The following is a 12,012-nucleotide window of genomic DNA, read 5'->3' on the forward strand; positions in this document are numbered from 1 at the left end:
ATGTGGGAAGACTGTTGGAAAAGCATTCCAGGTGAAGCTGGTTGAGAGAATGCCAAGAGTGTGCAAAGCTGTCATCAAGGCAAAGGGTGGCTACTTTTATATATATTTTGATTTGTTTAACACTTTTTTGGTTACTACATGATTCCATATGTGTTCTTTCATAGTTTTGATGTCTTCACTAGTATTCTACAATGTAGGAAATAGTACAAATAAAGGAAAACCCTTTAATGAGTAGGTGTGTCCAAACTTTTGATAATGTACATCTCATATAACTATAAACTTTTTATTCAATATGCACTACATGACCAAAAGTATGTGGATACCTGCTCGTCAAACATCTCATTGCAAAATCATGGGCATTAATATGGAGTTGCCCCTTACTGCTATAACAGCTTTCACTCTTCTGGGAAGGCTTTCCTCTAGACGTTGGAACATTGCTGTTGGGTCAAGGGCGTTACAGAGGTCGGGCACAAATGTTGGGCATAGCTCGCAGTTGGCGTTCCAATTCATCCCAATGGTGTTCTAAGGGGTTGAGGTCAGCGCTCTGTGCAGGCCAGTCAAGTTCTTCCACACCTATCTTGACAAACCATTTCTGTATGAGCCTCGGCTTGTGCACTGGGGCATTATCGTGCTGAAACAGGAAAGGGACTTAAGTTGGATGCACAGAATTGTCTAGAATATCATTGTATGCTGCAGTGTTAAGATTTCCCTTCACTGGAACTAAGTTGCCTAGCCCAAACCATGAAAAACAGCCCCAGACCATTATTGCTTCACCAAACTTTACAGTTGGCACTATTCATTGGGGCGTTCTCCTGGCATCTGCCAAACCCAGATTTGTCAGAGGGACTGCCAGTAAAGTGTGATTCATTACTCCGGAGAACGAGTTTCCACTGCTCCAGAGTCCAATGATGGAGAGCTTTACACCACTCCAGCCAACGATTAGCATTGCACATGGTGATCTTAGGCTTGTGTGCAGCTGCTCAGCCATTGAAACACATTTCTTGAACAGTTCTTCTGCTGGAGTTGCTTCCAGAGGCAGTTTGGAACTGGGTTGTGAGTGAACAGAACAGATTATTTTTACGCACTACACGTTTCAGCACTCGGCGGTCCCGTTCTGTGAGCTTCTGTGGCCTACCACTTCACGGCTGTTTCCACTTCACATTAACAGCACTTGACCGGGGCAGCTCTAGCTTTGAAGAAATTTGACAAAATTACTTGTTGGAAAGGTGGCATTGCTATGAGGTACTACATTGAAAGACACTGAGCTCTTCTGTAAGGCCATTCTGCTGCCGATGTTTGTCTATGGAGATTTTATACATCAAATTTATACACCTGTCAGCAACAGGTGTGTGCGATATAGCCGAATCCACTGATTTGAAAGGGTGTCCACATACTTTTGTATATATAGTGTATTTTAGTACTGTTGCAATTTTGTGTGTTGCAGGGACTCATTGTAATATTTTGTCTTACCAGTGTGTCATTCAGTGTATTACCAATGATAGACATCTTTTATACATTTTACAGAACAAATTGCCAAATCTCTGGTAAGTTATGTGTCAAATGTACAGTTTTCATTGGTTGGCAATTGTGGTGACAATAATACATTGGTTTGCTTGCAGCCAACAGTAGCCTGTATGTCTGTATTCTGTATCTCACATCGGTCGGGGAGGCTGTGATGTGCGTAAATTGATGAGATTTACTTTGAGCATTCATATTCCTGCTGGTCTTTGAATGTGCTGTTGCTCATACCAGATACGAATCATATTTGTAGATATTTGCGTTTATTCTCAATACTTTCCTGCGACAGACCCGCTTGCTTTGGAGTCGTCGACGCCTCAACAGTTAACGGGATGCCGGAGCAGTGACAAATGGTTGGCTCAGGCTCCCCATGAATTCGCTTCTCAGGTGAAAGCACGACAGAAGACCGTTCAGCCGCAGTTGGCCTTCTGCTGGGGTGAAGGTGACTCGTTTCGCCGCTGAGGAGAGAGATGCAGAGAAGAAGCTGCGAGCCGTCCACTACTTGCTGTCGTCCTGCAAGCTGAACATACGAATATTATAGATAGGCTGGCCGTGGGATTTTATCAGTGACTGTGTATGCATGTGTTCTGCACCGAACGGGCGCATTAACCGCCCCAGATCCGCAGCGAACATTTTCCAGCTCGGCAAACCACCGCAGAGGGACCCCGAGCGCCGGGAGAGCACCGAGAGCGCGCGGAAAGCCCAGCGGGCCGTAGGCGACTGTAGGATGGTGAGATATGATCTATCGTGCATTATTGGTAAAAGCAATGGAGTCATTTCTGTCGTACTAGTATAAGAGCAGACACTATCCTATATATATTTTACCCACAACAAATTAAAATGCGCAACGCTAGATATTCTAAATGTAATTATCCAGAGACATTTTCTTACCAAGCTACATTTATCTGCCAACTAAGTCCTAGATGGGAGTCCAGGAGCCATAGAGAAATTCATTTAAGAATGTCCTTGAATGTTTTCTTAACGCTTTAAGGTGCGATAGACTAATGTATGTTGCACTCAGAAGGGCATGCCACAAGGATAGCTACTACAATATTACACCAATGTGCCACAATTAGTAGTTGTGTGTATATATCTATGTATATATGTGTGTGTCTTTATAGTGCAATAGTGTTATTAAAGTTTAGGCCTATATTGGGCCCTTGAAAACCTATGGAGCTATGCATTGACTTGCTGAAAGGGGTTATGTGTACATGTTGCTTCTCAGACTGTCCAAGAATTCAACACTCTTGTGGCGCTGTACCGAGAACAGGTCATCTCTATTGGGGAGATTTCTGCCGATTGTCCCTCTTTACGGGCCGTGCTGCACCGTACCAGGACCAAAGGATGCGCTATGGCCCAAGCTGCCCATCAGAACCTCACCGTGATATCTGGGTCTGGGTAAGGAATCTGCGTCTACGATATACGGATAGGCTACAATTTAATGAATGTGATCTGTTGACATCTTCAGTCGTCACTGGAGCTGTCCACGGTGCTAGTGTGTCAATCCAAGCCCTGCTATTCGACAGGATATTTAAATACAGTAGCAGGTTTGGGTTCAATTCAATTTAAATTCAGAAAGTAAACCAAATTCCAATTCCACGTTTTACTAAAACCAATTAAAGAGAATTGATATTGGAATTTCAGTGTAGACTACTTCCTGAATTGACTGGAATTCAAATTAAATGTACCCCAAGCCTGTACAGTGGGCTACTTGGAATCTGTGATACAGTCACTGGATATGATATGTTGATGTCTTCAATTGCTGCTGGAGCTGTCCTTGTTGCTAAGTGTAATCTACTCATAAATGATCTGCTCTTCTTTAGCCATTAAAGACCCCTCACACCTCCAGTCTCTTTAGAGCAAGGATGGGCAATTAGCGCCTGCGGTCCCCCTTAAGTGGGCCCATGGATCAACAAAATGTTACTTAGGGCCTTATCGACTGCATGGATGTGGATATGCAGACCCCTAAGCCACTATCACCCCCCATGATGAGTTCTGATTTTTTTGTGGTCCTCACCAAAGTTGCCCACCCCTGCTTTAGAGCCAGGGGGTTTCACGAAGGGCTAGAATAGGAGCCAGTGATAAGATTTGAAACAGTCCATTCTCCTACTGTATGTGTATGTGTTGTAGGCCAGAGGATGGGGAGATCCACCCAGAGATCTGCCGGCTCTTCATCCAGCTGCAGTGCTGCCTGGAGATGTTCATCACGGAGATGCTCAAGTCCATGTGTCTATTGGGGGTACTGCAGCTCCACAGGAAAGGTGAAATACCAATCTCAACCAGCAGAGGGCAGGATAGTAGCTACAATATTTTGTATTTATTTTTTTATTTCGCCTTTATTTAACCAGGTAGGCTAGTTGAGAACAAGTTCTCATTTGCAACTTCGACCTGGCCAAGATAAAGCAAAGCAGTGTGACACAGACAACAACACAGAGTTACACATGGAGTAAACAATAAACAAGCCAATAACACAATAAACAAATCAATGACACAGTAGAAAAAATAAAGTCTATATACAGTGTGTGCAAAAGGCATGAGGAGGTAGGCAATAAATAGGCCATAGGAGCGAATAGTTACAATTTAGCAGATTAACACTGGAGTGATAAATGAGCAGATGATGATGTGCAGGTAGAGATACTGGTGTGCAAAAGAGCAGAAAAGTAAATAAAATAAAAATAGTATGGGGATGAGGTAGATAGATTGGGTGGGCTATTTACAGATGGACTATGTACAGCTGCAGCGATCGTTTAGCTACTCAGATAGAGTTGTTGTTTAAAGTTGGTGAGGGAAATAAAAGTCTCCAAAAAGCGATTTTTGCAATTCGTTCCAGTCACTGGCAGCAGAGAACTGGAAGGAAAGGCAGCCAAATGAGGTGTTGGCTTTGGGGATGATCAGTGAGATATACCTGCTGGAACATGTGTTATCATGACCAGTGAACTTAGATAAGGCGGAGCTTTACCTAGCATAGACTTATAGATGACCTGGAGCCAGTGGGTCTGGCAACGAATATGTAGCGAGGGCCAGCCGACTAAAGCATACAGGTCGTGGTGGGTGGTATAAGGTGATTTGGTAACAAAACTGATGGCACTGTGATAGACTGCATCCAGTTTGCTGAGTAGAGTATTGGAAGCTATTTTTTAGATGACATCGCCGAAGTCGAGGATCGGTAGGATAGTCAGTTTTACTAGGTTAAGTTTGGCGGCGTGAGTGAAGGAGGCTTTGTTGCGAAATAGAAAGCCAATTCTAGATTGGATTTTTGATTGGAGATGTTTAATATGAGTCTGGAAGGAGAGTTTACAGTCTAGCCAGACACCTAGGTATTTATAGTTGTCCACATATTCTAGGTCGGAACCGTCCAGGGTGGTGATGCTAGTCGGGCGGGCGGGTGCGGGCAGCGAACGGTTGAAAAGCATGCATTTGGTTTTTACTAGCGTTTAAGAGCAGTTGGAGGCCACGGAAGGAGTGTTGTATGGCAGTGAAATATGCCATACAATATGAAATACATGGCATCACAGGTTACCCAGTATTATATGTTGATCATATCCCAGGAAAGGATTCATACCCGGAGCCCAGGCTGGACTTCAAGATGGATGAGAGTTCTGATGTACCCATCCTGGAGGAGCGCTCCTCCTCACCTGTGGACTACCAACATGAGTCCTGGCTGGTGTGCACCGATATTGAAAACATAGAGAGGTATAGTGTAATACAATATGCTTACACACTCATGGTCTCTCATGGTCAACAGAAAGCTCAGGCCACATAGTACTGTTTAAGCCATACATGAATAGGATTATCAACAGATTGGACATTACAAGTTATAGTAGACGTTCATGTTTCAGTTTGTGTATAGGCTTCCTCTGTGACCATGTAGAGGTGGTAAATGGATTTACCCATGATTCACCCTGTCTCCTCAGGGACATGCGAGAGATGAGAAACCTACTCAGCAAACTCAGGGAGACCATGCCTTTACCACTAAAAAACCAAGGTAAGTAGCATTTGTACTGTAAGAGTGTGTTAAATCATGAAAGATACACAAGATGGAAGGCACTGCACTGTACTCAGGTTCCTCTGTCTGTGTTGTCTAGATGACAGCAGTCTGCTGAATCTCACTCAATACCCGCTAGTCAGGCAGAGGAAGAGGCGCTTCTCTGGGTTCTGCTGCCTGGTGTCTGGCTGAGTCAGTCGGGTCCTGCAGGCAGCAGCAAGGGCAGCACACCAACCCTACACAACACCTTACATGTTATTACTGCCATTTGGGGAAGGAACTTTCTGATCAGTCTGTCTTTATTTTGTAATATGATTATATGTAGAAAAAGCTATTCAAATATAATGTTACAAACATGCATATTTTGCTATTATATTATTCAAGCTGTCTCTCTTTGTAGAAAAGGAGGACCCTTAGGTCTATAGACGAGCACAAACGGATGTGCCAAACTGATGCCATGAGAGATGCATTATGTTGGTAGACAGCTTTGCCTAATCTTTGCCTTCAGACATCTTCCTCAGAATGTCATTATATTTCTTCACTGTGCGATGCTTCTTTTGCAGTCTTCCATGAAAAGGAAATCTGTCTCCAACTTACTTTTTCCATCACAAGGGCTTTGCAATGCTCCATATCAAAAACATTTCTCATTTCATGTAAATACAGTATATAAATGGTGGTAAATGTTTTGTATGAAACTTTCTTTGAATAATGTAACTATAGATTATCTAAAGATTGAATGTCTAAATCGTTTGCATTGATTTATTTTGATGTCTTGGCCGAAAGTGTACAGCATGAATATTGCTATTTGTACTGTGGTAGATGTGTAGTGTATAGATGTTGTGCTATAGATTGTTGTACGGCTGACAGTATGTATAGGCCATTTTATAATGTGAATAAACTTTTTGTATTTAAATAATCATTTTTGTCTGGTTTATAGAGAGGCTGTTGTTTCTTGTTGGTTTCAGAGCCCACACATGATGTCCGCTTAAAGTATACTTCACATGAAGGAGACAAATGGACCTATTCTTTGTAGCCGTGGGTACTTGCAAAGCTATAAACTTCATCAATCACAACATGAAACTATTTTATGTTTTATCAGTGTGACAGGAACTCAGTGTTCCACCCATGACCCCTATTTCCACACTCAAGGGAGTGTCAAGGTCAGAGTTGTAGAGACAACTTACAACTTGGTGAATGTTACTGGAATCTGGAATTTCCAGACACTTCTTCCAGTAAGGGGACAGGATGGAAGGTTGCGAAAGGAGGGTTTGGAAGACTTGGGAACTTTGAACTTTGTGTTGTCATGGCTTACAGGCTGACTACACCGCTCACGTTGCGTGTTGCAAAATACATTTTGAAATCTATGTTATTCAATTATTGTACCCACACTGCTCGCACGCACCAACGAGTGTCTGCGTTGCCAAGGGCTAAAATAGAAGTCAGTTCTATTTGTGACGCAGATAGCGCTGCAAGTCCTGCCTCTCCCATCTCCTCATTGGTATATAGAAGTAGGTACCCACGTGGGTGACTGAAAGACGAACAAGGTCGGTGGCGGCAATGCACCTAATTTCTGAAAGTTGCCAATCGCAATATCAAGTCCAGAGAAGAAATAGCCTGGAATGAGGAGAGATGACTAGAAATGATTCGGTTGACCGTTTTATGTGTGGATTAATTGTCGGAGTAGAGGGCCTTGTGCATTTCAGGTAAAATAACAACTCAATGTTTATATCCCAGGACAAATTAGCTAGCAACAGCAAGCTATCTAAATAGGACAAATTAGCTAGCAAGTGCAAGCTAGCTAAATTGCCATAAATGTTAAATGCTTTTCGACCTGTCCCCAAATTAATGTAATTGGTTCAGAGTTTGTTTTGATATTTTAATCTGTGTGTTGTGATCGCGTTTGGTGTGGGGGGACAAAATAAATGTATGCACGATGGCGCATGATGGCACACGCGCACAGCCGGTTTGGGTTCCCTGTTAGAGTCTATAGTCTTTTTTTGTCTTATCTATTAGGCTCGGTTTGTGGCTGATGCAGGAAGGGGGTGTCTTCTTTGACAGACAAGTTAAATAACCAATCATTTGTGAGGGATATATGAAGTCATACCCATAGACATACATTGCCGTTCAAAAGTTTGGGGTCACTTAGAAATGTCCTTGTTGTTGAAAGAAAAGCACATTTTTTGTCCATTAAAATAACATCAAATTGGTCAGAAATACAGTGTAGACATTGTCTATGTTGTAGAAAGAGGAGTGGGAAGCCCCAGTGCACAACTTAGCAAGAGGACAAGTACATTTAGAGTGTCTAGGTTGAAAAACAGACGCCTCACAAGTCCTCAACTGGCAGCTTCATTAAATAGTACCAGCAAAACACCAGTCTAAACGTCAACAGTGAAGATGCAACCCCGGGATGCTGGACTTCCAGGCAGAGTTGCAAAGAAAAGGCCATATTTCAGACTGGCCAATAAAAATAAAAGATTATGATGGGCAAAAGAACACAGACACTGGACAGAGGATCTAGAAGGCCAGCATCTCGGCGTAATAAAACATCTGCATTAAAAAGCACAAAGCAGTTATAAAGAATAAGATGAGATCAAGATTATGGTTCAGGGGCCTGCAATTAAAAAAATATTGTTTTAGGATGGAATGTCTGCTCATCCCGGAACTTTGGGGGTACTATTTAATGATGCTGCCAGTTCAGTCTGTTTCTTAAACTAGACACTCTAATGTACTTGTCCTCTTGCTCAGTTGTGCACCGGGGCCTTCCTCTCCTCTTTCTATTCTGGTTCGAGACAGTTTGCTCTGTTCTGTGAAGGGAGTGGTACACAGCGCTGTACAAGATCTTCAGTTTCTTGACAATTTTTCTCATGCAATAGCCTTCATTTCTCAGAACAAGAATATACTGACGAAATTCAGAAGAAAGGCCTTTGTTTCTGGCCATTTAGAGCCTGTAAATACTGATGCTCCAGATACTCAACTAGTCTAAAGAAGGCCAGTTTTATTGCTTCTTTAATCAGAAAAACAGTTTTAAGCTGTGCTGACATAATTGCAAAAGGGTTTTCTGATGATCCATTAGCCTTTTAAAATGATTAACTTGGATTAGCTAACACAACGTGCCATTGGAACACAGGAGTGATGGTTGCTGATAATGGACTCTGTACGACGATGTAGATATTCCTGCCATTTCCAGCTACAACTGTCATTTACAACATTAATGTATTTCTGATCAATTTGATGTTATTTTAATGGACAAAAAATACGCTATTCTTTCAAAAACAAGGACATTTCTAAGTGACCCCAAACTTTTTAACGGTAGTGTGTTTACTTTTCCAGGGAATCACAGGGATCTGTGCCTGGCCAGGTGTCCGTAGTATATACATTGTGTATTACTCATTGAAGAAGAACTCCTCATCCAATTTGAGGTGAGTAATCCCAGTTCTGATGTCCAGAAGCTCTTTTCGGTCATAAGAGACTGTAGCAGCAACATTATGTTCAAAACAAGTTACGAACAACGCGAAAAAACTAACAAAATAGCATGGTTGGTTAAGAGCCGACGGCAGCCCTACCCTCCGGCGCCATCATTCCAACTGGAATTCCATTCCAACATACACTTAGTATTACTTTCTTATTACTTTCTTAGCTTACAGTATACAGTGGGGAGAACAAGTATTTGATACACTGCCGATTTTGCAGGTTTTCCTACTTACAAAGCATGTAGAGGTCTGTAATTTTTTTTATCATAGGTACACTTCAACTGTGAGAGACGGAATCTAAAACAAAAATCCAGAAAATCACATTGTATGATTTTTAAGTAATTAATATGCATTTTATTGCATGACATAAGTATTTGATACATCAGAAAAGCAGAACTTAATATTTGGTACAGAAACCTTTGTTTGCAATTACAGAGATCCTTCAGGTTTCGGGGCTGTCGCTGGGCAATACGGACGTTCAGCTCCCTCCAAAGATTTTCTATTGGGTTCAGGTCTGGAGACTGGCTAGGCCACTCCAGGACCTTGAGATGCTTCTTACGGAGCCACTCCTTAGTTGCCCTGGCTGTGTGTTTCAGGGCGTTGTCATGCTGGAAGACCCAGCCACGACCCATCTTCAATGCTCTTACTGAGGGAAGGAGGTTGTTGGCCAAATCATCCCAAAAGAAAATCAAAAATTGCAGAAAATCATCCCAAAAGAATGATGTTTCCACCTCCATGCTTCACAGTTGGGATGGTGTTCTTGGGGTTGTACTCATCCTTCTTCTTCCTCCAAACACGGTGAGTGGAGTTTAGACCAAAAAGCTCAGTTTTTGTCTCATCAGTCCACATGACCTTCTCCCATTCCTCCTCTGGATCATCCAGATGGTCATTGGCAAACTTCAAACGGGCCTGGACATGCACTGGCTTGAGCAGGGGGACCTTGCGTGCGCTGCAGGATTTTAATCCATGACGGCGTAGTGTGTTACTAATGGTTTTCTTTGAGACTGTGGTCTCAGCTCTCTTCAGGTCATTGACCAGGTCCTGCCGTGTAGTTCTGGGCTGATCCCTCACCTTCCTCATGATCATTGATGCCCCATGAGGTGAGATCTTGCATGGAGCCCGAGACCGAGGGTGATTGACCGTCATCTTGAACTTCTTCCGTTTTCTAATAATTGCCCCAACAGTTGTTGCCTTCTCACCAAGCTGCTTGCCTATTGTCCTGTAGCCCATCCCAGCCTCGTGCAGGTCTAAAATTTTATCCCTGATGTCCTTAAACAGCTCTCTGGTCTTGGCCATTGTGGAGAGGTTGGAGTCTGTTTGATTGAGTGTGTGGACAGGTGTCTTTTATACAGGTAATGAGTTCAAACAGGTGCAGTTAACACAGGTAATGAGTGGAGAACAGGAGGGCTTCTTAAAGAAAAACTAGCAGGTCTGTAAGAGACGGAATTCTTACTGGTTGGTAGGTGATCAAATACTTATGTCATGCAATAAAATGCAAATTAATTACTTAAAAATCAATCAATGTGATTTTCTGGATTTTTGTTTTAGATTCCGTCTCTCACAGTTGAAGTGTACCTATGATAAAAAGTATAGACCTCTACAAGCGTTGTAAGTAGGAAAATCGGCAAAATCGTCAATGTTTCAAATACTTGTTCTCCCCACTGTACATATCTCCCTGGCATATTACATCATTTATGCAGCAGCATACAAGACATTTTTGGACTCACCTTTTTGTGCTGTGCTCACTTGAACAGGAAGGTGGCGCGTGGCATTCCTTTGTGGGCAAATTTTGTCTTCAAACTTTGTCATCAAAGTCTGTCTTTCTCTGGATTTATGGTGCTTTCAAAACAACTGGAAACTCCGAAAAAAAACAGGGTCGAATCATGATGACGTCAGTGATCTTCAGGTCGTAGTTCTAGAAAGAGGCTCAAGTTCCTGATTGACAATTCCGAGTTGGGTGACCGTTTAAAACGTATTTTCCCAGTTGTAGCTAGTTTTTTCCTGGGTTGTCTTGAACTCACTGAAGTCAGACTTCCTAGTTCTGAGTTAACAGTTGTTTTGATTGCGGCAGAAATCATTCTGGATTTACAGCATGACCAAAGTTGAATGTTTATCATTTTAAAATATTAAAAGAGAACCTTAAAATGATAATTGGGATAACACACCCACTCCACTGAATTGCAGTTAGCCACTGATTCCTTCCAAACCACATTGTTGAATTTGAGATTTCCAACTTGTTGTGTAATGTTTATGTCCAATGTCCAATGAGCACCGATACGTTTTATCTGTAATTTCTCTTCATTATTTCTCTTCATATGACAAGGATTAAATAGGATTTGCCAGTACATTGTTGACTTGATTTATAATAACTGCTAGCTAATATTTTGAAAGTATGATGTTGACATGATCAATCCAATTAAAGCTACTGTAGATATAACGGGATTTGACTTAATTTTATCTGTGGCCAATGACCTTGAGCCTTCTTGGATGGGCACTTCTAATGTAACTCTATGGCAGCACCCAAGGGGCTTGAATTTTCGAGCTCTACACTTAGATTTGGCAGTGACGTAGTGTCCCCATGAGTGACAGAACACTGAGCCAATCACGGCGCAACTAGTGAACATTATCAACCCCTACGCTTCGTATTTTCCACTGGCTGCCCCACCACCCCAGAAAGCATTGAGCTAGGCTGAAACTCCTGCATTTTGGAGCTGCCTTACTCAATAAAGCAAAAAAGAAACCATGTTTGTAAAGAGGCTTTCTTAACTCAATTATTTTAAAGTAGTGCAAGGTGGGCTACGACTGCACTGACAAAGGCATGACACTGTCAGGGCGGGGCTTCTAAAGCTTTTGCAAGAGTCTAACCTGGGAGCCTTCACATCCCGATGACCTGCACTGCAAAATCGGTGGAGACTGTCTCAAAAGGGCTTTGAAGAAACATTAGAGGATGTTGGTGTCCTTTTTAAGTCATCATATAGTTTATCGACAATTAAGTTAAGATCACATGATTGACAATAGGATTCAATTACATAATGACGT

At 42.2% G+C, this 12,012-nt stretch overlaps 1 protein-coding gene across 2 annotated transcripts; it reads left to right on the top strand.

The window, feature by feature from the left end:
* Nucleotides 1-693: 693 nt before the first annotated feature.
* On the top strand, nt 694-6,419 carry rgs7bpb (regulator of G protein signaling 7 binding protein b). Of its 2 annotated transcripts, XM_036977205.1 has the most exons (7): nt 694-1,544; nt 1,808-2,248; nt 2,744-2,916; nt 3,649-3,779; nt 5,067-5,211; nt 5,433-5,503; nt 5,604-6,419. In XM_036977205.1, the coding sequence occupies exons 2-7, from the start codon at nt 2,099-2,101 to the stop codon at nt 5,693-5,695; spliced, it is 762 nt and encodes a 253-aa protein (XP_036833100.1). In that variant the 5' UTR covers nt 694-1,544; nt 1,808-2,098; the 3' UTR covers nt 5,696-6,419. The 2 variants fall into 2 exon arrangements, with proteins under 2 accessions (XP_036833100.1, XP_021458011.1); XM_021602336.2 differs by having other exon boundaries at nt 696-2,248; nt 2,789-2,916.
* The last annotated feature ends 5,593 nt before the right edge of the window (nt 6,420-12,012 follow it).

Source organism: Oncorhynchus mykiss, chromosome 5 (genome assembly GCF_013265735.2).
Source record: "Oncorhynchus mykiss isolate Arlee chromosome 5, USDA_OmykA_1.1, whole genome shotgun sequence".
Classification (NCBI taxonomy): domain Eukaryota; kingdom Metazoa; phylum Chordata; class Actinopteri; order Salmoniformes; family Salmonidae; genus Oncorhynchus; species Oncorhynchus mykiss.